Here is a 22,137-nt window from a genome sequence, read left to right as displayed (position 1 = left end):
GTTCCCCACGCCCCCGACCCCCGCCACTGCTGTGGAACTTCAACAAGTCCCATGCAAAGGCAAGGGCACTGGAGGGACAAGGTTCATTCTGTGCCTTGAGCTAAAATGTCCTGGAGGTCGACACTCCCGTCTGTGACCGACTAACCTCTAGGTCCCAGGGACATGAAGACACGGGCGGGGGCCTTTGGGGAGCCCGGGGTCCTGGGAGGGGAGTGGCAGGGACAAATAACATAGCATACTGCTGTGGAGACGTGCTGTTCTGCACTCTTCACGGGTGAACTCTCCCCGTCTCTGTAACCGACCTGGTGGGGTGGTGTCTCAGAAGGAACACTGACAGACTGACTGCAGCAAGAAAGGGATTTAATCGTCTCATAGGATTTAAGTGTGGGAAGCCCATCTGGGGCTGTAACGGTGGCTAAACTTGTCCTCTAGCCCTGCCTGCTGCACCCAAGCATCAAGTTGTGGGCATCAACTTCTTCACTTAGGAAGAAGCAAAACTGAAAGCCAAACAAGTCCCATCGCCCCAGAAGCTCTTCAGGCAGAACTTGATCCTTTAAGGGCAAGAGCATAGGGGAAAATGATTCTTCTCAGCTGGGCAAGTCACCCTCAACAAAGGCAGGCGATGAGAGCAGGCTGTGGAACTGCAAGCCACTGTCGGCCACCTTCCTCCAATGACCCACCCATCAATGTGAGGTGGGGTGAGGGGAGGCACAGCCCCTGTCACATTTAGGGGAGTTCAGGCTGCAAGAGCGTCGTTTCTATTCCACGTGAGCCTGCACAGTGCCTTTAGGAAAGGACAAATGATCTGGTTCTCTCTGAACTGAAATTGGCTCCCTTTGGGCTGGTTGCCCATCTCTGGGATGACACCCAACAGCAGAGTCCTCAACACACCCAAGGTCAGCACCCCATCAGGCAAGCATGGGCCGTGGCAGCTATTACAGGGGAACACAGGGACACACTCAGCCATGCTGTCTCTATTCAAACACGCGGAAGGAAAAAGAAGGGCTGAGGACAGCAGCCTGTTACCACTTAGGTCCCAGGTCTCCTGAAGAGAGGGTGAGTCAGAGGGAGAAGACAGCTTCAAAGGAGACTTAACTGTGGAGCAGAAGCAGCTGAAATGTGGGCAGACACCAGGTGAAATTCTAGAATGTACTTTCAGAGGAGCAGCGGAATCAAAATATATTATGGAGTTAAGGACATGTACGGTGAGGAAAAGGACCAAGAAGTACATCCCTGCCTCCAGGAGCTCCTCCAGGGCCACGTCCCAGCAGGGCAAACCACCCCCCGTGTCGAGGCCCTAGGACTTCCTGGCAAGGCCAGAGCTGCTCTTGGTTACAGAAAGGGAGGAGGAGGAGGACAGGTCCCGTCCAGCTGGGCTCCAGAGTGGGCTAAGTTCAACACTGGTGGCACCTTCTCTCGGGGATACTTGCATGCTTGTGCACACGCATGTGCATACACCCACACCCACCCCCCACTCCCATGGCACAGGGACTGGTGTGGTCTCCCCGACCTGAGGCCCTGGAAAGCTCCCTTTCCCAGGGAGCAGACCTTATCTCTGCTCCTCTTGGAAATGGAGTCAGTACTCATGCCAAGGGAAAACAGATCAAGGCCACCTCACAAGTCACCAGGACCTCCATGCTGGTCACTGCTGCTCAGCTGCCTGCCAGAGCTGGGCACCAGCACAGGGCTCCGCAACCTCCTGGGGGTGCCAGGAGGAGCAGAGCCCCAACCGAGGCAGGAGGGGCCGTTCTGCATGGAGTCTGGGACAGAGGCTGTACCCCTCACACCACTCACGTCCATCAGGTGACCGTCTGTCCCCACCTCGAGACCTGCTCGGGCCTAACCACTAGCCAGCTTGTCTCCCGTGTGTAGCCCCCGCCCTGGCAATGGAGCAGTGTTGGGGGAGTGGAGGGGACTAGTGTGGAAGAGCTTCAGGAACTCGAGCTGGAGAGGGAGCTGCTCGCAGGCAGCCCCCGTCACATGGCCTTGCTGGAGAGGAGGCCAGAGGCTAGAGGAGACCCTGGCTGCTCCTTGGGTCCCCGGCCCCCACAGTACCAGGCAAAATTTATGCAAAAAGGCTCAGTCTCCAAAGTAAAGCAGGTTGGCGTGGTGGCAAGAGAGGCGCCCTAGGCTGGCTTCTGACTGGCAGCGAGGAAGGCTCAGTCGTCTGTCTCCTGTTTGATGTTCTCGACGGGTACTGGCAGCTCTGGACTCAGAGCCTTGTCGGCTGTGGCCACGTCCAGGTGCTCTTCCTTCACACGCACGGTGATGACTGAAGAGGGAGAGAGGTGCGGGGCAAGGAGGAGAGAGCATGGAGCTCAGGATGCAAGGAACTGGGCTTCCTACAGACAGGGGCCCTTGGGTGTGGTGGGGAGAGCCCCTTCCCATCTGTGGGGCAGACAGCGGCCAAGGCCTAGGGCCCTGTCCCACCAGCCTGGCAGGCAGCCCACCCTGCTAAGGGCTGGGGCTGGGGGTGGAGAGGGCCAGGCTGGTGCTTGGCTCCATTCAGAGCTGGGGGGGTGGTGTCTGGGAAGCCCTCCAGGCCCAGTGGTCTGAGAGAGGTTTCTCAGTGCCCAGAAAATGCCCTTTAAGCCTGACTCTGCTCTTCTGTGCCAGGTTGGAAAGGAGGCGACCGGCCTCTGAGCAGGGAGCCGCCTGCCGGCCCCCGGAGGCTTACTCTCATCAGGGGCGGGCTCCGACGGGGCCTTCGCCGCTGCCTGCAGGTCCTCCTCCAGCAGTGCCTTCTTGGACCCCTGTCTGAGGGGCCGCGTCTTGGCCGGTGGTATTCTTTTTCCTTGGAATAAAAACAGAATTCAACCCAGGCGAGGGCTGTATCCACATGAAACAGCGGTCAGGCAGCCCAGCAGAGGGGTAGGTGCCAGCCGGGGAGGACGGAGGCCCAGCTCTGACCTCAACCCTCAGGGCTGTGTGTCCGAGGCGCAGAGCTTCTCCCCAGTAAGAGGTTAGTGCCCCCACCCCGCCACGGTAGTTAAGCTTCCTGTTTCTGCTCCTCACTGTCTTCACTTCTACACCGTGCCTTTCCCAGCCCTGATTCGGAACGGCACAGGATCCTGCCACTCGAACCACACCACACCCTCACAGGATCTTAACCCTGCCCAGGGACCGCATCTGTTTCCTTTCTGTTCCCTTTCGGGACATCCTCTCTTCTGCAGAGACCACATTGGGGAGCCCAGCTCACTGCAGCTCAGCCTGGGGCCTGTGAGGTTGGGCCGGCCTGTGAGAGGTTCCCAAGCCCGGTGGTTACCCTTGCTCCCTCCCTCTGGGGATCATGAGAGAATGCCTTCCGTCTGTTGGCTCTTACATCTTTTACTTTCATACACCACAGCTGCACAAGGCCTCAGAGACCAGGCCACCCCCGACCCCTGCTCCAACCTATATAGTCTCTTGTGTCTTTTCCTCAGCATCCTGACCACTGCCAGAGACCAGAAGACTCCCTAACTGTGCTGTGGGTCCCTAAGACACAGGGTGATGGATGGGTGCATGGGGCAAGGGGCAAAGGAGAGGTGGGAATATGAAGAGTGTGACTGATCTGCGTAGTGATCCCCTGCCCAGGGGCACAGGCTCAGGTGATCCCAGGTCCCACCCCAGCCGGGCAGCTTTAGAGCATCACTTACGTTTCTTCCCAAACTGTTTCTTTTTCTTCTTTGTGGCCTCTTTGGCTTTCAGAGGTGTGGTGGGCTCTGTTGTTGAAAGACATGGACATGAGGTGAGAAGAGAGTTCTGAGAGGACATAGGCTGCAGGCACGTCCCGAGACCCCTGCCCACCCCTCACGGGCCTCCCTTACACAGGGGACGCCCCTGAAGGAAAGCCAGAGCTGGGCCATGAGAACGGGGAGGGGGTTGCGGGGAGGGACTGGATGACAGCTGTCCCTTCTTCCCACCCGCATCACCAGGGTGCTTAGAGGGGCCTGGGGGATTTACCTGGTGCACAAGGGCACGAGCATATGACAGAGTGGGCAAGGTCAAGGAAGGAGCTCTGCAGGCCAGAGGGAGAGGGAGACAGAGAAGTCAGGAGCAGGAGGGGAGACCAGGGCCACTCTCTCCCTAGAAGTGGTCCAGGAGATGCTCGATCTCATGCCAGAGGGCCAAAGGTGGGCATGCGGCACGGGGGGTGGGGTGGAGGGTGGTTGGCAGGAAGGAAAATGAAAAGGAAAGTCAAGAGCCCCTCAGGGCCAGGAGAGCCCAGACCTGTGGCCACAGGTGGCTGGAGCTGGTAGCCGGTGAGCTCACACCAGCCAACAGGGTAGATGTCTGGGGACTCGCAGTCCACCCACTGGTCGTACTCGCTGTCCCAGCCATCGAAGTGGATGCTAAGGAGTCGGTGCACCACCCGCTTCACTGTGGCCACACAGATGAGCCGGGGCTCCATCAGGTCCACGGCCTCCAGCTTCATGCCCACCTTGAAGCCGTGGTTGGGGCAGTCCTGGGATGGGGATAAAGGCCGAACAAATCAGCTAGGTCCCCACCCTGGCGGGGCAGCCCTGGGTATGGGAGTGGGTCTGAGCCTGCCTGTGGGGGCAGGGTCCTCAGACCAGGAACCCCTCTGCACTGTGATCCCAGGCACCAGCCCCTCTGGGAAAGGGACTGGCTGACTGTACAGCACGCATCCGCATCCATCAGAGTTTGGACTTGTCCCCGAAACAGCTGATCTTAGCAGCAGGGACTCGAGAGGAGAAGGGGTTGGAACCACCACCTTGGGTGGTAGTGGGCAGGGTTGGTCTATTCACCATGTTGAAGAGTCTCGATGGAGCTGCCTTTGCCTTGGTCTTCTCCAAGTAGGCCTCCCAGCTGAAAGTGTGAGCCTCGTACCCTGGAGTGGAAGGCGGAGATGAGGGAGGGAGGGAGGTGAGGGGGAGTCCCAGACAGCGCCAAAGGGGCTTCTGCAGCTCCATCAGGACTCAGCCCGAAGTTTCTCCAGCAACCTTCTTCCTTCCTGCCCAGGCTGGTACCTGCTCTAGGACCATGGTCCTGTAGTACAGGGTGCTCACTGCCCAAAGGGACAGGTGGGAGTTCTGCTCACCAAGCCACATGGGGCCATGGGGCCAAGGCAGCCCAGACTAAAGGCTAGTGGTGACCGTGGGGAGTGCTGTCACCTCTCCAGTCCACTCAGACTTCAACTCTGGGGGTCTGGCTTGGCCTGTGGCCTCAACCCTGCTCCCTCCAACTGTATGCCAGTCTTACCTTTCGGGGGTGTGAGCTCAATGTCATTCTTCTGGCAGAAGTTGGCTGGGAAGATGGCGTGGGAGGAGGCGTGGTAACAGAACCAGTCGGAGCCATCTGTGGAGGGTCCCCCGTCTACACAGATCATCAGGTAACCATCCAGGAGGACCTAGTGGTGGCAGAGAAGGAAACAGAACCTGGTGTTCTAAACTGCACCCCCATTCCAGGGTGAGGTGACAGGACAGGGATAGGATGGAGCTGCTTTTCAGAGCACTCAGCACTCACGTAACCCATAACGGTAAAATCATCTAGCTTCCTCATGTGTGGTCTGTCATGTCAGACTCTACAACCCCATGGACTGCAGCCCACCAAGCTCCTCTGTCCATGGCATTCTCCAGGCAAGAATACTGGAATGGGTTGCCATTTCCTGTCCCAGGGCATCTTCCTGACTCCCTCAGTGGACACCACATGCTGTGCCAGCAAGGACGGTGTCTGTCCTTTTGTCACTGTTCTCAGGGGTGAACAGGGGGCAGAGCCTGGAAGTTGGCTAGATGGACAAATCAGCGTGTCCCCAGGAGGGCCGAGGGGTGTGGCTGGCTCCTCAGGCTGCAGCAGTAACAGAGGTCTGCAGCAACACCAGCCCGGCTGAGGCGTGGCGATGCCAGCCCCCAAAGGAGACAGCAGGCAGTGGCAGGAAGGCCTACACTTACCCCAGGACCAGGCTCAGGCCAGGTGTTCCGTAGCACCCACGGGTGGCTGGCCAGGGACTCTGCTAACCTGCCAGCTTGATGCCATGGCTGACACGCCTGGGCCAGCCCACAGGGTTGGCAAGCCTCCGACCCCCAACGAGAAAGCAGATTCCCAGCCAGGAGCTCAGTCTATGTGCCCGAAAACCAGGCCACTCGGGAGCAACCAGTAGGGGGCGCTCTGCCACCGCCCTGCCCGTAGGAAACGCTGCTGGAGGCGGGAGGGCACCCAGGCTCACCTTGCAGATGGTTGCCACACAGATGTTGCCCAGATTCAGGGGGTCGATCGCCTCCAGTTTCATCCCCTCCTCAAACCAGCCACCTTCTGTGTAGACAGCTCGAACCTTAAAGGAATGGGGCAGTTGGGCAATCTCTGGGCTGACCCGGGGAGGGGTGGGGAAGAGGCCTCAGCTGTCGTCAGCCTGGCAAGGAAACGGGGAGGGAAGGGAGAGCCGGGGCCTCAGGTCTGGAGTGGACCTGCAGCCAAGGGGCAGTGTCCAGGGCTGGGCCTCACCTTCTTGAACAAGTAAGGAACAGCGTCACAGTAGATCTTCCGGAAGGTGGGGTGGTGGGCCATGTCGCTGCGCCTCTCTTTTAGGGAGATAGTGGAGGGAGGAAGGGAGAGAAGGAAGTTGAAGCTTCTAACATGACCATCTCCACGCCTCCCCCAGAATGTGGGGCTGCTCAGCAACCTCCCACCCGCACGGAGGAGCTCTCTGTCGGAACTATTCAGCCCTGAGGACCCAGACTCCTCCCACGTCGCAAGGAGAGGATGTGGCCTGGAACCTCTAGTTGCGAATTAACTTTTACCATTTCTGGTTGGAGAAGGAAATGGCAACCCACTCCAGTATTCTTGCTTGGAAAATTCCACAGACAGAGGAGCCTGGCAGGCTACAGTCCATGGGGTCACAAAGAGCTGGACATGACTGAGCAACTAACACACAGAACACACTTCAGGCTGAGTGTCCTTGGTCAAGTCACTCAACCCCTTGGGACACCTGGTCAAGTCCTGCCATCCTCAGGTAAAGATGACTGCCCCCATTACTCAGAGTAGTTGTGGGGTGCAGAGATGTGCCCCCCTGACCCAGGCCCATGCTGGCCAGGGACTCGGCTAACCTGAGAGCTTGATGCCGTGACCGACTCGCCTGGACCAGCCCACAGGGTGGATCAGGGGACTCCACATGTGGCACCAGAAATCGTCGTCACTGTCACCATCCTCATAGAGGAGCCGCAGGCGACCCCCGATGACTGTGTCCACCACAGCCATGCGGGTCCGGGACACTTGGGACTTGTCCACCACCTCCAGCCGCATGCCCTGCCGAAAGGGGTACTTCATGCTCTCCACCATCTGCAATGACATCAGAACACAGGCCTGCTGGGGTCGATCCCTCCCTCCCACTATCCTGTCCTGTCCCTTGGGAGTAACCAGAGGATGGGACGGGGCGGGGGCGGGAGGAAACGGGCAGAGGGGCCCCTCCTGCCGGCCAGGTTCCACCCTGGCTTCCAAGTCCCTGGGATGATAGAATATTTACAATGTGTGCACCAAAATGCCAGCAACTCATTGTGATGGGAATCATAGACTGCTTTTCAGATTAAGGAAACAGGTGCCCCAGGGAGGTCATGTGACTAACCTGGAGTCACACAGGGTCATTAGTGCCAGAGCTGAGCCACAAATCTCGTCCTGGGGTCCAGCTCTGAGCTCTTTCAGGGATCTGCACTCTGATCACGAGTCCCTCCCAGTGCTCTCTAGCTTCCGGCCCCTGCCAACAGCACTCACTCAACCAGCCTGGTGTTTATAAAGAACTGAGCACCCTTCGCCTCGATACCTCTAATTTCAGCCCTGGCCCCACTGGGCTGCAGCTCTGAACGGCTCTCCTAGCACCTCAGCAGTAATGCCAGCCTCTTGGACACAGCCAAGGATAGTGATCAAGATCCCACAGCTGCTCTAGAGCCCCGGTGGTGGGGCCTGGGTGAAGAGACAGGTGGTTCTGTCTGCTGAGATTCTCGTGCTGTCCTGCCTGGGATAGAGGATGGTTATGGAAGTTCTGTGGCTTTTCTAGCACCAGGGCACTGTGGACTCAGGGAGAGCCATTCCAGTTTCTTAGTGGTGGTGGGGACAGAGCAGTGCAATTCCAAATCCTACCAGGAGGGGGAGAGTGCCAGATGGCTGTGCCTTGTATACAACAAGCACTTAATCAAATCTATCGAATGCAGAGAGATCTCCTACACTGCAGGCAGGTTCTTTACCACTAGCGCCACCTGGGAAGCCCAGATGAATGAACGCTCCTTAAAATGCTGTGAGCAAAGGGAAGGATCTGGAAGAGCACGCCAGCAGACAAAGCAACGTGACCGATGAGGCTGGATCAGAGAAGGGAGGAAGCTAATGGTAGATGACGCCCACCACCCATACTTAGGGAATCTGGAGCTGCTCTGAGGGCTAACCCAAGGGGGTCTTAGAAAAAATACTCCAGTGAGCAGCACCAAGGACCAACAGAAGGGGAAAAGGGCAGGAGCAGACCAGTCAGGAGACCCCAGGGTGCTCTGCCAGACCTTGATATGGAAGTCCACAGGAAGTGTCCTGGAGCCCACCAGGCGTTTCATGAGGTAGCCCTTCCAGTCGGTGAACTTGGCATGGATGGCTGGGGAGACAGAGCAGAATCCTGAATACAGACTGCCACCACTCTGCTGACGGGTGCCAGTCTGCCCCAGAGAGCAGCAGAGGGCCTGAATAACGTATTTCTGCCTTCTCAGGCTGGCAATCCTGGACTCCCCAACCTGGATCTGCCCTGGGGCCTCTGGATGAGGGAGGAGAGGGAGCGAGGAGGCAGGAGGGCTCTGGGCTGTTCTGACTTCTCCCAGGGGGCCCACAGGAACCAGGACGGGGAGCACTCTCATCAACTCACTCCGCGGGGGCACCAGGATCTTGCTGTTGATGGCACACCAGCCGATGGGGTGGACATCCACAGTCCCCAGGTTGCACCAGAAGTCATGGCTGGCATCATTTTCAAAGCCTTCATACCGGAGCAGCACCCGGTACCCTGAGCAGGAGGAAGGGGAGATGAACTCTTAGGCCTTCTCGCTTCTCCAGCCTAAACCAGGCTGCCTACTCCAAGAACCCCTTCTACAACAGCCAGAGCGAAAACAAACCCCTGCCATGTACCTGGAAAGCAGTATGGCACAGCAGGGGGAGTAATTTTCTGTGGCCTGATCAACCCCGGAATGAACTTCAAAATGGGAGTTTCCAAACTCGCCAAGCTCTGTGGTCCCCTCTAAGGTAGGTAGCATGAAAGCATAGCAAGGAGGGAGAACGAAACTCCAGTGGGCGGGATTTTTTGTTTTATGAAGCTGATGTCTGCTCCGATTCTACCTGTCCATCTGGAGATGTCGCCCCCAGCCCCTGACCCTGCCTTGGCCAGAGGAGCACCCACCTGCAGCCTGGATGACCGAGGCAATCCAATATACCCGGCTGGGGAGCACGGCGTCACTGTTGAGTACCTCCACCTTCATTCCCTTCATCACATCCTCCCACTGGTCATAGAGTGGGACCTGCGTGGGGGTGAGAGGGTTCAAGGGGACAGTGAGCCACTGGGTGGGCAGAGGAGAGTGGCTGGCCGCAGGGCCTCACAAAACACCGTATCCTCTCCTTTGCCCCTCGGTGTTTCCCCTCACTGTGTGTGGAAGGCCAGGCCCAGGACCAGGGAGGAAGCGATGAACGGATGCGCCCGCCTCTGTGAAGAGCCTAGTCGGCATGGGAGTCGGGGTGTCAGACAGCTCTGCTAATCTCACAGGCCTGGCTCCTAGCTGTCACCCTCTGGCACATCACACCTGTGCCAGCAGACACCTAGTGGCTTCCCACTCTCACTGCGTAACAGGCGCTTCTGAGACACAAACAGCGCTCCTTCAATCGCCATACTGGGTGGTTGGATTTCTCTCGTGGTACAGTGGGTAAGAATCTGCCTGCCAGTGCAGGGGATGTGAGCTCAATCCCTGGTCAGGGACTAAGCACCCACAAGCCAAGGGGCAACTAAGCCCTTGTGCCGTAACGAGGAGCCCCTGTGCTCCGCAGCAAAGACCCAATGCAGCCAAAACAAACAGGCCTTCTCCAGATTTCCTGGGGTTTAGGAAATTGGCTTGAAAGACGAAGAGAGCCCCCTCGGCTTCTCTCTGCACCTGTGGGGGACCACTGCTCAGGCCTGCACTCCAAGCCCAGCCCTCCAGGTCTCAGCCTTGGCCGCTTCTCAGTGACAGCGGGGCTTCCCAGGTGGCTCAGTGGTAAAGAATCTGCCTGCCAATGCAGGGTTCGACCCCTGAGTTGGGAAGATCTCCTAGAGGAGGAGATGACAACCCACTCTAGTGTTCTTGCTGGGAAAACTCCATGGATGGAAGAGCCTGACGGGCTATAGTCCACGGGGTCTCAAGGAATCGGATACAACTTAGGCACTGACAGGAAGCCTTTAGCAGAAGGGGTTCCAGGAGGCACCCATATCTGCCTCCCAGGAGCCAATGGGCCGGGGGCAGTTCACAAGCACCAAGCTGTCAACAGGAAAGCACTAAAGATGGGGGAAAAGAGAAAGGGATTCTCACAGTTGGCTCTGGATACCAGAACACAAAGTGCCATTATGTGAATAAGCCTAGGGGGCGACCTCCAAGGGGCGTGCTCGAAGCCCTCGGTGAGGGTCTGTGGGAGGACTTGGTGAAGAACAAGTGGACAGAAACGGTGAATTGGAGCGAGTGGCAAAGCCAGGCTTCGAGCACCCAGACTTCAGCCTGTTCCCTCCCGGAGCCGAAGCGGTAAGCCAGGTGGGTGAGCCGGCGGCAGCGCCCGGGCCCTGCCCTCCCTCCCCTCGTGCCCAAGGCACTCACATGCTTAAAGCAGCTGACAGGAGCAGCCTTGTAACTGTGATCCTTCAGGAACTTCCCCCAGTCGAAACCCAAGACCAGCGCTGCAGAGCCAAGAGGACCAGAGTTGAGGGGTCGACGCGGGGAGCTCTCGCAGCAGCCACTCCAGGAACCCGGGCGGCCCCGAGGACTGGGAGCAGCCAGGGCCCGCCCCATACCTGCCCCAGCAGTGGCCACCGCAGGAACCCGGGCCTGGGGAGCGGGAACACAGGCCCCTTCCTGCCGTGCAGCCCGGGCCCACCCCATACCTGCCTCAGCAGTGGCCATCGGGATGGGACGGGGAGGACCTCATCCAGAGGCTGCCAGACTCTCAGTCAAGGAAGCTCTCAGAGGGAAACGTCTGATCTTTCTCCCCAGGAGAAAAGACCCTCTGGCTTAAATTCCTCAGACCGCCCCCAACCTCTCATTGGCCACAGCCAATCTAGATGGGTGGGAGGCACACACACCACAGCCCCTCCTGCCCTGATCTGGGAGCTGTGTCAGACCACCTAGTGCAGAGCTTCCAGTCTTCATTTATTTAGAAACAGCTACTCATGCTGAGAGAGAGAAGTTCCTGATCCCATCACCCTTCTTCACAGGAGATCTAGGTCTCCACTGCCCCAGGGAAATAAAAGCCAGAGGGCTACAGGCAATGCTCAACAGAGGAAGCTAACTCTTGGCTTTTAAGTGCTCAAGAGAAGAGTGAGAGTGATTGAAGGATCTCCTGAGCCATCTCACAGTTACTCCCAGGTGAGGAAGATGGCATCTAAAGTGAGCCTGGGCTGGCCCTTTCTAGCTGGCCCCCTTCTCCAATCCTGGCTCCTAGGGAGCACCCCCGCCTCACCTGCCGAGTCCTGGCATCACACCCCACCGGCTTCCTGAGCACCAGTCCCCACAGACTTACCGTCCTGCCCGGTTGGGGTCCCATCGGCGAGCTGTCCTGTCCCCTGGGAGTGGAGGAAGGCTCCAATTTTGGCAGACCAGGCAGCTTTGTGCAGGACTTTGGCCTTCTTGGTAGGTGGTTTTCCCTGGAGGGAGGAGAGCCTGTCTGTAGCCTAAAGGCTGATAACATGGCTCTGGATTTGGACTGCCCTGGTAACCTCTTTGGGACTCCAGGTTCTTCACTTGTAAATCAAGATGATAACAATTATAATGCTTAGCTCAGTGGGGAGTTGCAAGGGTGAGGGTCACACATTGTGCTGAACTCTGGAAGCACTTAGCCATTGTTCACCTGCTGGGGCGGGGGTTGGCAGAGCCAGAGGGCAGGGAGGGATACATTTTCCATCTTTTAAGCCCTGCTACTGCCAGGAACTTCTTGCTGGTGGCCAAAGCTCTCAGCCTTCTCCTTCCCCTGGTGCTCCTATAGGTTTATGGCAGAGATGGGGCTTCAGGAGGCTCATGAACTGAACAGAGTTTATGAGGTGCTCAAAGGTGTCCTACCCCAGAGTGAAAGGCCACTGAACTGTGTGTTAGTCGCTTAGTCGTTTCCGACTCTTTGAGACCCACGGATTGTAGCCCGCCAGGCTCCTCTGTCCATGGGATTTTTCTCCAGGCAAGTATACTGGAGTGGGTTGCCATTTCCTCTCCAGGGGATTTTCCAGACCCAGGGATCGAGCCCAGGTCTCCTGCATCAGAGGCAGATTCTTTACCATCTAAGCTAGAAGGAAAACCTGGTCGGTAATTTGTAGCTTAAGCACTGATCAGAGAGGCCCAGAGACTTTATTAGAGATCAATGACTGGGGGAGAATGGATAGACGCATATGTATGGCTGAATCCCTTTGCTGTTCACCCGAAACTATCGTAACATTGTTAATCGGCTATGTTGTTATTTAGTCACTCAGTTGTGTCCGACTCATTTGCAACCTCATGGACTGTAGCCCATCAGGCTCCTCTGTCCATGGGATTTCCCAGGCAAGAAGACTGGAGTGGGTTGCCATTCCCTTCTCCAGGGGATCTTCCTGACCCAGGGATAAAACCCACCTCTCTTGCACTGGCTGGCAGATTCTTTACCACTGAGCTGCAAAGGAAGCTACTGTAATACAAAGTAAAAAGTTAAAAAAAAAAAAAAAGAGATCAGTGAACTAGAAATGTGGGTTTAGGGAGTTCCCTGCTTGTCTAGTGGTTAGGATCTGGCACTTTCACTGCCATGGACAGGGTTCAATCCCTGGTCGGGGAACTGAGATCCTACAAGCCAAGTGGCACAGCCAAAATTCAAAATAAAAAAATGTGGGTTTAAGTTCCAAAATCACTGCAGATGGTGACTGCAGCCATGAAACAAAAAGACACTCCTTGGAAGAAAAGCTATGACCAACCTAGACAGCATATTAAAAAGCAGAGACATGTCTCTTTGCCAACAAAGGTCCGTCTAGTCAAGGCTATGATTTTTCCAGTAGTCATGTATGAATGTGAGAGTTGGACTATAAAAAAAAGCTGAGTGCTGAAGAATTGATGCTTTTGAATTGTGCTGGAGAAGACTCTTGAGAGTCCCTTGGACTGCAAGGAGATCCAAACAGTCATCTTGAAGGAAATCAGTCCTGAATGTTCATTGGAAGGACTGATGCTGAAGCTGAAACTCCAATACTTTGGCCACCTAATGCGAAGAACTGACTCCTTTGAAAAGACCCTGATGCTGGGAAAGATTGAAGGTGGGAGGAGAAGGGGACGACAAAGGATGAGATAGTTGGATGGCATCACCAACTCAATGGACATTAGTTTGAGTAAACTCCAGGAGTTAGTGATGGACAGAGAGGCCTGGCGTGCTGCAGTCCATGGGGTCGCAGAGAGTCAGACACGACTGAGCGACTGAATTGAACTGAAGTTCCACACAGATCTGGCGCCAAATCCTGGCTCTTCAATTTTATTTGTGTACCTCTGAGTAAGTTAGTAAAAATTTTTGAGGCTTTGAAATAGTAATCTTTAAAAATTCATTTTTTAGGAATCACTGGTTAGACTGAGGGTGCCAAGCCCTTCTCAAGTATCCCCAGACTGTAGTTAATAACAATGTTATTATTAGCTCCCTGGGAAGGACTTTCTTATGCCTTGACTAAAAGCTGCAAAGTGAGGGAGACAACAGTAGCTGTCTCATGAGTGAGAGAGAACATGCACGAGGCTCTAACTAGAAGAGCTGGGCTGAGACCCACAATAAACATCAGGCTTCACAGGACAATTACCTAGGGTGCTCATTAAAGCCTCCTATGTCTAGGCTGTGCTCCCTCCCAATTAAACTAGAATCTTCATGAGATTTTTGAAACTTTCCAGGTGACCCCTACGTGTAGTCAAGTTTGCAAACCAGTGTAGTGAAGACACAAGGCCAGGCTCCTGAGATGAGGCTCCAGTCTCAGCTCTGTCCTCTTCCTACAGAGCCCACAGGTAAATCATTCTTCCTCTCGGGACCTCAGCACACTTGTCAATTAGTATGTGGGTTAGACAACACATCTCCAAGAATCCTCCCCCTTCTCAGAGTTCTACAAATGTCAAAAGTAGAGGCTGGTAAGACTAGTTGGTAATACTAACTAGAGGTTGGTAAGACTCTAGGCAGCTGCCTGTGGAATGGAGTCAGAGTCAAGGCACCATCTTCTCAAACACCCCATGGCCGGAGAAGCTTGTGGCCCATTTCCCAGCTTCCTTTCAGAGCATTTGTAAAAGTGCAACAGGAAGGCATGGGTGTCAGACTCCCCCCCGAGTTCTTGTTTATAACTTATTGAGGGCAGCGGTTGCCTGGCGGCCCAGTGGTTTGGACTCTGCGCTTCCAATGCAGGGAGCATGTGTTCCATCCCTGGAGCTGAGATTCCCGCATGCCATGCAGCACAGCCAAAAAGAGAACTTTCTGAGAACACATCAGACCCTGAGGGTTGAGGGTTGGGGGTGAAGGGTAGCTCCATGAATCTGCAACTTATTGAGCTCCAGAAATGGGTGCATAAGAAATACCAGGCCGTTTATAACCTGCAACGTCCTGCCCAAGCCCTCTGGGCCCCTCGGCAGCACAGGTAGTGGTCCCTGACTCAGCACCCAGGGCCCCAGGAAGGGTCTTCCAAGTCACTGCCTCTCACCTGTAATCTTGCCAAGATACTGGCTTTCTTGGAGTTGGAGGAGTAGCTCCTGGAACAGGAGACGCTGCAGAATCTCTTGGTCTTGGAGAAGAAGGCTTCCCTGGTACCCACGATCCCACACATCTCACAGACAGCTGGGAAGAGAATTTAGCACGTGACTCCCTCGATCATCACCCCAATTCAAACAAAATGATGGGCCCTTCAAACCTGGGGCACTGTATTAACCCCCTAAGGCTGACAGAGCTGGAACAGGAGGAAGCGGTTTGGGTGTGTACCCCTGAAGCTGTGTGGCATCCCTTGGCTGTGTGTCAGCAGTGGGGCTAAGGAGATCCCTGCGGACAACTGGGGAAAGTTTGCAAAGAGGAAAATGAGAAGACAAAAATGTAATTTCTGTGGGCCTGTTTTCTTCTCATCTCTAAAGAGGCTGAACTAGATCAATGTTTCATCCCTGATATCACATTAGAATCACCTGGAAAGCATTTAAAAATGCCCTGATTAGAATGACCTGCTCTGTGGTGGGACACAGACATCAGTGGTTATGAGAAGTTCCCCAGATGATTCTAATGTGTGGCCAGGTGAGTGCACCCCCAGACTAGATGGTCTCTAATAGTTCATTCTAGTTCTAAGATTCTAAGATAATGACTGGAAGAAGATAGAAGGGAGAAAAAAGAAAGGGGAAATAGGACTTCCCTGGTGGTACAGTGGCTAAGAATCTGCCTGCCAGTGCAGGAGAGGCGGATTTGATCCTTGGCCTGGGAAGATTACACGTGCCACAATGCAACTAAGCCGGTGCCCCACAACTACTGAGCCCATGTGCTGCAACTGCTGAAGCCTGTGCACCTACAGCCTGTGGTCTGTAATAAGAGAAGCCACCACAAGAAGCCCATATACCACAACGAAGTACCCCCATTTGCTACAACTAGAGAAAGCCTGCGTGCAGCAATGAAGACCCAGCGCAACCAACAGACACATAAATAATTTAATAAATAAAAATAAAAGGGGAGAGAGGAAGAGAAGACAGGATGAATGGAGAGGCAAAGAGTATTAGATGCTCCTCTTCTAAAGAGTAAAGGGACCAGGAAACAGGAGTGTCATCACAGACCATCTAACCTGCCTCTCTGCACAGGCAGTCCCCACACTGGAGGCCCTGACACACAGGTCCAGCAGCTATGCAAGCATCACACCTCTGAAGCCAACTGGCTTCTAGATGATTCACGGGGATTCTTATCTGCCCTCATCCTCTTACCTGGAGGTCACTTAATTCTGTATTTCCTTCCCTCTCACTTCCAACTCACGAGCTATTTCTTGTCCCTTCCCAGAGAGTAACCAGATCACATTACGTGTCATATGTTCTCAAGACCCAGGCTTAGAAATCCACCAACTATTATTATTTACACAAACACAAAAGCACCACCATGTTAATGACCGGCATCTAATATGTGCTCAATGAATATTAATTGTGAGAAAAGAATGAAATCACGACTTGAAATCAGACTGAAATGACCCTTGGGGATAGTTGGGGTGCCTCTGTCTCTCTCACAGGTCCTTAGACATCAGATCAAAGAGCCCTTTACACCTGGACAGCTCCGCCCACCTGGCCTACATCTGCCTCTCCATCCATAGCCTCTGCAACCTCCCTATCTTCGGGGGACATTTTGAAGGCACCTGGCTCAGAACCGCTGCCGTCCAAGGACCGGGGCGTCCCAGGGCTGAGCAGATGCAGCGGGGAGGTGGGCAGCTCCCCCGCTTCCCGATCCTCATGTTCCGCTTCACTTGACTCCTCAAGATAGGAGCTGCTCTCACTGCCCGCGCTGCTGTTGTAACTCCGGAAACTGTCATAGCCGCCGAAGAGCTCCAGGTCATCGTCTTCCTCTTCCTCCTCCATCGGTTCTGAAGACGGAGTCTCCTAGGAAAAGGATGACACGAAGCAGGCAGAAGCAATCGTGGTTGGCTTACTGTAAGACAAGGGAAACTGCAAGTCTGCTATCAACTCCCTTTCCAGTTCTTAGTCAAGTCAATGCTTCTGGGCCAAGTGGCAGGTACAATCAAACACCCCTTTCGTAAACACCAGGATCTTTACTCGTGTTTATACATTTCTCAACTGCAAGTCGAAAGAATACCTTAGCCAGACAGAAACATGTATTAGGAATTCACCAGGGTCCTCTGCGGATTTACACGTGACGACATTTTACCACAATTCACACAGAACACAGTGATGTGAAAATATACTAAGCATGGTGCCTCGTGAAGACATTTGGAAAAGATGTATTTTAGAAACTCATTCTTCCCCCTTCAGCAGGTGTACACCAAAGTAATTTCAACTCAAAAACAATTTAAGTCAGATGAAAGTTAATTTGGGGCCCAGACTGCCCTAAAGAGGATTTGAGGAAATGACATACTAGCACTGTGGGAAATACCATAGCTTTGGACTCAGCCTTGATCCTAACTAGCTGTGGGTCCTTGGGCAAGTTGTTGAACCTGTCTGGGTCTCAATTTTCTCATCTATAAAACAAAAAAATATTTGGTTCAAAAGATGTGCAATGTAAAATGAGGTATTGTATATGAATCTCATGGCATGTAGCAGAAAAGGTGTGAAGCGTTTGGGCTCTAGGCCAAGACTCCAAAACCGGCCCTAGTATATGACCGGCAGCAGTTCAATCTCAGTGCCTCGGTTTCCCCATCTGTAAATGAGGACAATTCCACCTATTTCATAGGCTTTGGGGGTTAATATGGGAAAGGCACTCAGAATAGCGACTTGCACACAGCAAGTACTCAATAAATGCTGGTGATCATTACTGGTTAAAAGCACAGGCTCTCAAATCAGATACGCCGGAGTTGGAATCCAGGCTCTCCTACTTAGGGCTCTTGGTCTCTCCATCAGTCCAATGGCTGTAACGAGCCTTCTTTAGAGGGCTGCTATGAGCACCCAGGCACTATGTAAAGCCTAGTTCTGTTCCCAGGAGTCAGTGACAGCTCTAAAACTGGGAGCTATCATTCACACTCTACACTGATGATGATTCTTCTTTACTCTTGTAGAGTGTTTGAGCAATTCCACTTTATATTTATACCACACATGCAAGTGTGCCAGGAACGAAACTCAAATATAAGGTGACCAGAAGCCAAATAGTGAAAGGATGTATGGGGTACAGGTGGTGGGAAGAATGGAAAAAGCAAAACAGGGAGAGTTTTGGAACTTGACAGACTTAGCGCCCATCTCCTTCACTTTACAGCTGGGTGACCCTCCTGGGGAGAAGCACTACCCTCTCCAAGCCTCAGCTGCATGATCCATAAAAAACAGACAATAACACAGGGCTTGTAATTGTGGGAGATAACGAATGGGAACGCTCCAGATGCGGAGTGTTTATTAAACTTTAATCTTCCTTTACTTCCCACCAGGATGTGACAGGCCTCACAGACCCTAAAGACGCCACCATGAGACAAGGAGGAGAAGGAAGATTCAGGAGCTCTCATATTCTGAACCCAGTTCCTCTTCCCCCAGAGCAGTGACGCTGTTCCTCCCTCAACCTCACTCGGACCCAGGAGAACGGGAGCAAAAGGCGACGCCAATCGCCTCTGGCCTTGCTCAGCCTAACTACCTGTTTATCCATTCTTCCATCCTCCACCCTCCAGGCGTCGCTCAAAGGCCCACCGAGCGAGGCTCTCGGGGTTCCCTTTCCCAGTCACGAGAAGTCCTCTCCCTCTCACCTCGACGCCCCGTGGCTTCTCCATGAGACCTAACACAGGTTCTTCAACCGTCACCAGGTGCAGGAAGCCATATTGGCCTCGCCGCTCTCCCAGAGCGCACTTATTGGCCGCCTCTCAGGGCCGAGGGCCAATCACGCTGCAGGAAAGAGGTAAAGCCGGTTCCGCGCTGGCCTGAGCCCCGCCTCCCCTGGAGGCGGGGAAGCCGCGGCTACTTATGTGACTTGTAGTTTCCTCTGGGCTGCGCGTGGAGGGGGTCGTTGCTATGGCGACGTGAAAATTTCCCCGCCCCAGACCTGCCCGGCCCGGGAGCACAGTTCTTGTTTCTCCACGGTAACCTCTTGCTATCACACCGACTCCGTTCTTCATTAAACAATTATTGAATACTTAAGAAGGTACTGTTCAGGCACCCTCCAGGAAAAACCTCGCCCTCTCCCTGATGAGAAATTAAATGTGCTCTAGTGCTGGGATGCCTAGCAGAGAGACTGTTCCCTGTTTAGGCAGAAACTGGAATACTCACTCTTAGGTCCAATGGTATAAATGTCCCACATGCTCAAAATTCTGCAACACTCTACCTTGCATCACCATCTCCTGAAATAAATCTCAGATATGAGGCTCTCTGCCTCATTCTTTTGGGGTTTCCCACAACGGTCCTTACAGTTCTAGGTGCTGTAGTAGAGCTTTAAATTAAAAAAAAAAAAAATTATTCATTTATTTGTGCTGGGTTTTCCTTGCTGTGTGGACTTTAGTTGCAGAGAGGTGGGGGTAGGGTGGGGACTACTCTTCCTTGCAATCCGTAGGCTTCTTATTGCCATGGACTCTTTTGTGCAGACCGCCAGCTCTAGGGCGCAGGGTCATTAGTTGTGGCACACGGGCTTCATTGCTCCACAGCATGTGGGATCTTCCCGGACCAGGGATCAGAACCCTGTTTCCTACATTGGCAGGCGGATTCTTTACCACTGAGCCATCAAGGAAATTCTACCATGGAGCTGTACAAACATCTTAAATCAGGAACAATCAGTCACTGTTTCACAAATGAGGAAACAGTGGCACTTTGGGTTTAGACAGTTTTTAAGATCACATTTGATTGGAATTCAAGATTTATTCCAAATTCTTTGCCTATGCTATACTCTTAATTGAGAATCTAAATATAATAAGTAGGCCTTGACATGTGTTAAATATATTTCTAAATTTGAGGTCCACTAGATACATGTGAGTGGGCTTCCCTGATAGCTCAGTTGGTAAAGAATTCACGTGCAATGCAGGAGACCCCGGTTCAATTCCTGGGTTGGGAAAATCCCCTGGAGAAGGGTTAGGCTACCCACTCCAGTATTCTGGCCTAGAGAATTCCATGAGCTGTATAGTCCGTGGGGTCGCAAAGAGTCGGACACGACTGAGCAACTTTCAGTTTCAGTTCAGATTCATGTGAAAGTCTTTCTTAATTTGTTTTCTTCAAGACTTTCTACCTCCAGCCACATACCCACGTTGTCCACGAGTACTGTTGGTTCTTCTGCCACCAAAAGGTATCCTATATTTTTAAAAACTATGTATTTTTTTATTTGACTACATCAGGTCTTAGTTGTGGTATGGGGGATCTTTAGTTGTGGCATGAAGGAGCTTTAGTTGAGGCATTTGAGTTCTTAACTGTGGCATGTGGGATCTAGTTCCCGAACCAGGGATCAATCCTGGGCCCCCTGCATTGAGATTGTGGAGTCTTAGCCAATAGACAACCAGGGAAGTTCCCAGACACAGAATTTAGAGGAGGAGGTAAAGGGCTCCAGTTGGCAGAAAGATGTAACCAGAAACCTTTAAAGATTTTTAAGGAAATAAGTAGATTGTTTAGATTTTGTTTTAAGAGCTCACTCTCTGGATGCTTCGTGGAGAGTGTGTTGGAGGTAGATCAAGGGAGTAGCAGGGGGCCAGTTAGAAGGCTCCTGTGCTGATCCAGGGGAGGGATGGTGGTGACTTGGACCAGGGCAGACTTAGAGGACTTGCAGAAAGGTAGAAGAATTTGAGAAGTATGTTGGAGGCAGTAATTAATTGTATGGAGTAGGTTTGGAAGAGGGTGGAATCCAGAATGACTTTGGGTAAATATGTCAGATGGGTTGACCATGTTCTGTAGTTGGTAAAAACTGTACAAGGAATAAGTGAGTTTGGGTGGTTGAATAGAGGGAATTAGGAGTTCTGCTTAGCCTGATATGCCTCCAAGAGGGCAAAAAGGTAGTGGAGTTCACCAGAGAGTCCTGAGTTAGAAATATAAACCCTGAAATTAAAAAAAAAAATTATTCGGCTGCATTTGGTTTTAGTTGCAGCACGTGGGATCTTTTGTTGTGGCATATGGACTCTGTAACTGTGGTACATGGGCTCCAGAGTGCACAGGTTCGATAGTTCGGGCACGCTGGCTTAGTTGCTCTGTGGCATGTGGGATCTTAGTTCCCCAACCAGGGATCGAACCTGCATCCCTCAGGTTGGAAGGAGGATTCTTAATCACTGAGCCACCAGGGAAGTTTCCTCAACACTTTGCTGTTGCAGTTTTCAACAACCTCCCTTTAAGATGAAATCAGAGTCAGAGTCCCTAAATCCATCTTCTCTATGATGTATTATTTTTCACATCGCAATGGATATATCATCAACAGTAGAAGAAAGCAGAAACCTGAGCTTTCCAGTTTCATGGCATTTCCACAAAAGTACCCAGCTTTGGGGGAGGGAAGGAAGCTGAGGCAGGTCCCAGTGATGTGAACTGTTAGCCTAAGTTGAAATGGCAGTTAATGAGGAATTCAGTTGAAACATCTTACTAAACACAGGTTGCTAAGCAACAGTGGCTACCCTGAAATAGTGTGGCTGTTTCTTCTGCAGTGGAGCTCCTGGGTCTTTGGTCTGAGCTGTCACAAAGGTATGCTTTTTGGCTGGTCTGAGCTATGCCTTTATATACAATCTTACATACTCCCCTCTTTCTGAGGCCTTTCCTCTGTGAGTCACTGCCCCTGTCTCTCCAGGATCATTAAATCTCTTGCTCTCTGTTGGATCATTCCCAAATAACTGCACACATGTGCTCATGTGTCACCCATTCTAGACAAATAAATCCCTTGAAATCACCTCCTCTGTCCCTGACCATTGCGCTGTTCTCTTCCACCCCTCGATGTCTTGAAAGAATTGTCTGTGCACACTACCTACCTCCACTTCTGCTGCTGCTTGTCCCTACACTCCACCAAACGCGCTCTGTCAAATTCAAGTACAATTTCTCTGATGTACAGCCACATCGCTGTTCTCTCAGTGGCATTTGCCAAAACTGATGACTCCATGCTTCCTGAAACACTGTTCTTTCTGGGTCCCTCATGGTTTTCCTCCTGCTTCTCTGGCCAGTCCCCTCCCCTTTGCAGGGCCTCCCTCTCATACCAGAACTCTAAGTCCAGGTGATTTTCAGGGCTCTGTCCTGCTTGCTTCTTTTATCTTCTCACCATAAGTGATGTCTTTCATTCTTAATGCTGTAAATACCATTTATATGGCCTGCATTCCCATCTTCAGTCCATGTGTTTGTCCGCTGAGTTCTAGACTTTTATATCTGTAGAGATAACTTACAT

The 22,137-nt window shown here is 53.0% G+C and overlaps 1 protein-coding gene and 1 long non-coding RNA gene across 6 annotated transcripts in view; one reads left to right on the top strand and one right to left on the bottom strand.

Annotated features, from left to right (window-relative positions):
* Positions 1 to 343: 343 nt before the first annotated feature.
* On the bottom strand, positions 344 to 22,041 carry L3MBTL2 (L3MBTL histone methyl-lysine binding protein 2). 5 transcript variants are annotated; one of them, XM_061418644.1, is made up of 17 exons: positions 21,953 to 22,041; positions 16,520 to 16,760; positions 14,855 to 14,988; positions 11,710 to 11,833; positions 10,791 to 10,870; positions 9,356 to 9,473; positions 8,831 to 8,965; positions 8,478 to 8,566; positions 7,044 to 7,275; positions 6,442 to 6,518; positions 6,167 to 6,271; positions 5,203 to 5,350; positions 4,749 to 4,831; positions 4,210 to 4,444; positions 3,636 to 3,701; positions 2,678 to 2,794; positions 344 to 2,272 (listed from the first exon to the last, which is right to left on the bottom strand). In XM_061418644.1, the coding sequence occupies exons 2-17, from the start codon at positions 16,737 to 16,739 to the stop codon at positions 2,160 to 2,162; spliced, it is 2,076 nt and encodes a 691-aa protein (XP_061274628.1). In that variant the 5' UTR covers positions 16,740 to 16,760; positions 21,953 to 22,041; the 3' UTR covers positions 344 to 2,159. The 5 variants fall into 5 exon arrangements, 4 of the variants coding, with proteins under 4 accessions (XP_061274628.1, XP_061274627.1, XP_061274625.1 ...); XM_061418643.1 differs by lacking the exon at positions 21,953 to 22,041 and adding an exon at positions 18,560 to 18,718 and having other exon boundaries at positions 16,520 to 16,809; XM_061418641.1 differs by lacking the exon at positions 21,953 to 22,041 and adding an exon at positions 18,560 to 18,712.
* Positions 20,394 to 22,137, top strand: part of LOC133248443 (uncharacterized) — a 42,016-nt gene continuing 40,272 nt past the window's right edge. The window contains exon 1 of the long non-coding RNA XR_009736717.1: positions 20,394 to 21,449. This is a non-coding gene — a long non-coding RNA (uncharacterized LOC133248443). The remainder of the gene's footprint in view (positions 21,450 to 22,137) is intronic.

The sequence above is a fragment of the Bos javanicus genome, chromosome 5 (assembly GCF_032452875.1).
Source record: "Bos javanicus breed banteng chromosome 5, ARS-OSU_banteng_1.0, whole genome shotgun sequence".
Taxonomy (NCBI): Eukaryota; Metazoa; Chordata; class Mammalia; order Artiodactyla; family Bovidae; genus Bos; species Bos javanicus.
The sequence above is the reverse complement of the archived record's forward strand: the minus strand, read 5'-3'. Positions and strand labels throughout refer to the sequence as shown.

What these genes read in the sequence shown, in the direction of transcription:
- L3MBTL2 (XM_061418641.1), bottom strand. Translation starts at nt 18,583, where the DNA reads ATGGAGAAGCCACGGGGCGTCGAG. An exon ending in AGAAGCCACGGGGCGTCGAG is followed by an intron (nt 16,761 to 18,559) that starts GTGAGAGGGAGA and finishes TCCTTTTCCTAG; the next exon opens with GAGACTCCGTCTTCAGAACC. An exon ending in CGGCAGCGGTTCTGAGCCAG is followed by an intron (nt 14,989 to 16,519) that starts GTGCCTTCAAAA and finishes TTCTCTTCCCAG; the next exon opens with CTGTCTGTGAGATGTGTGGG.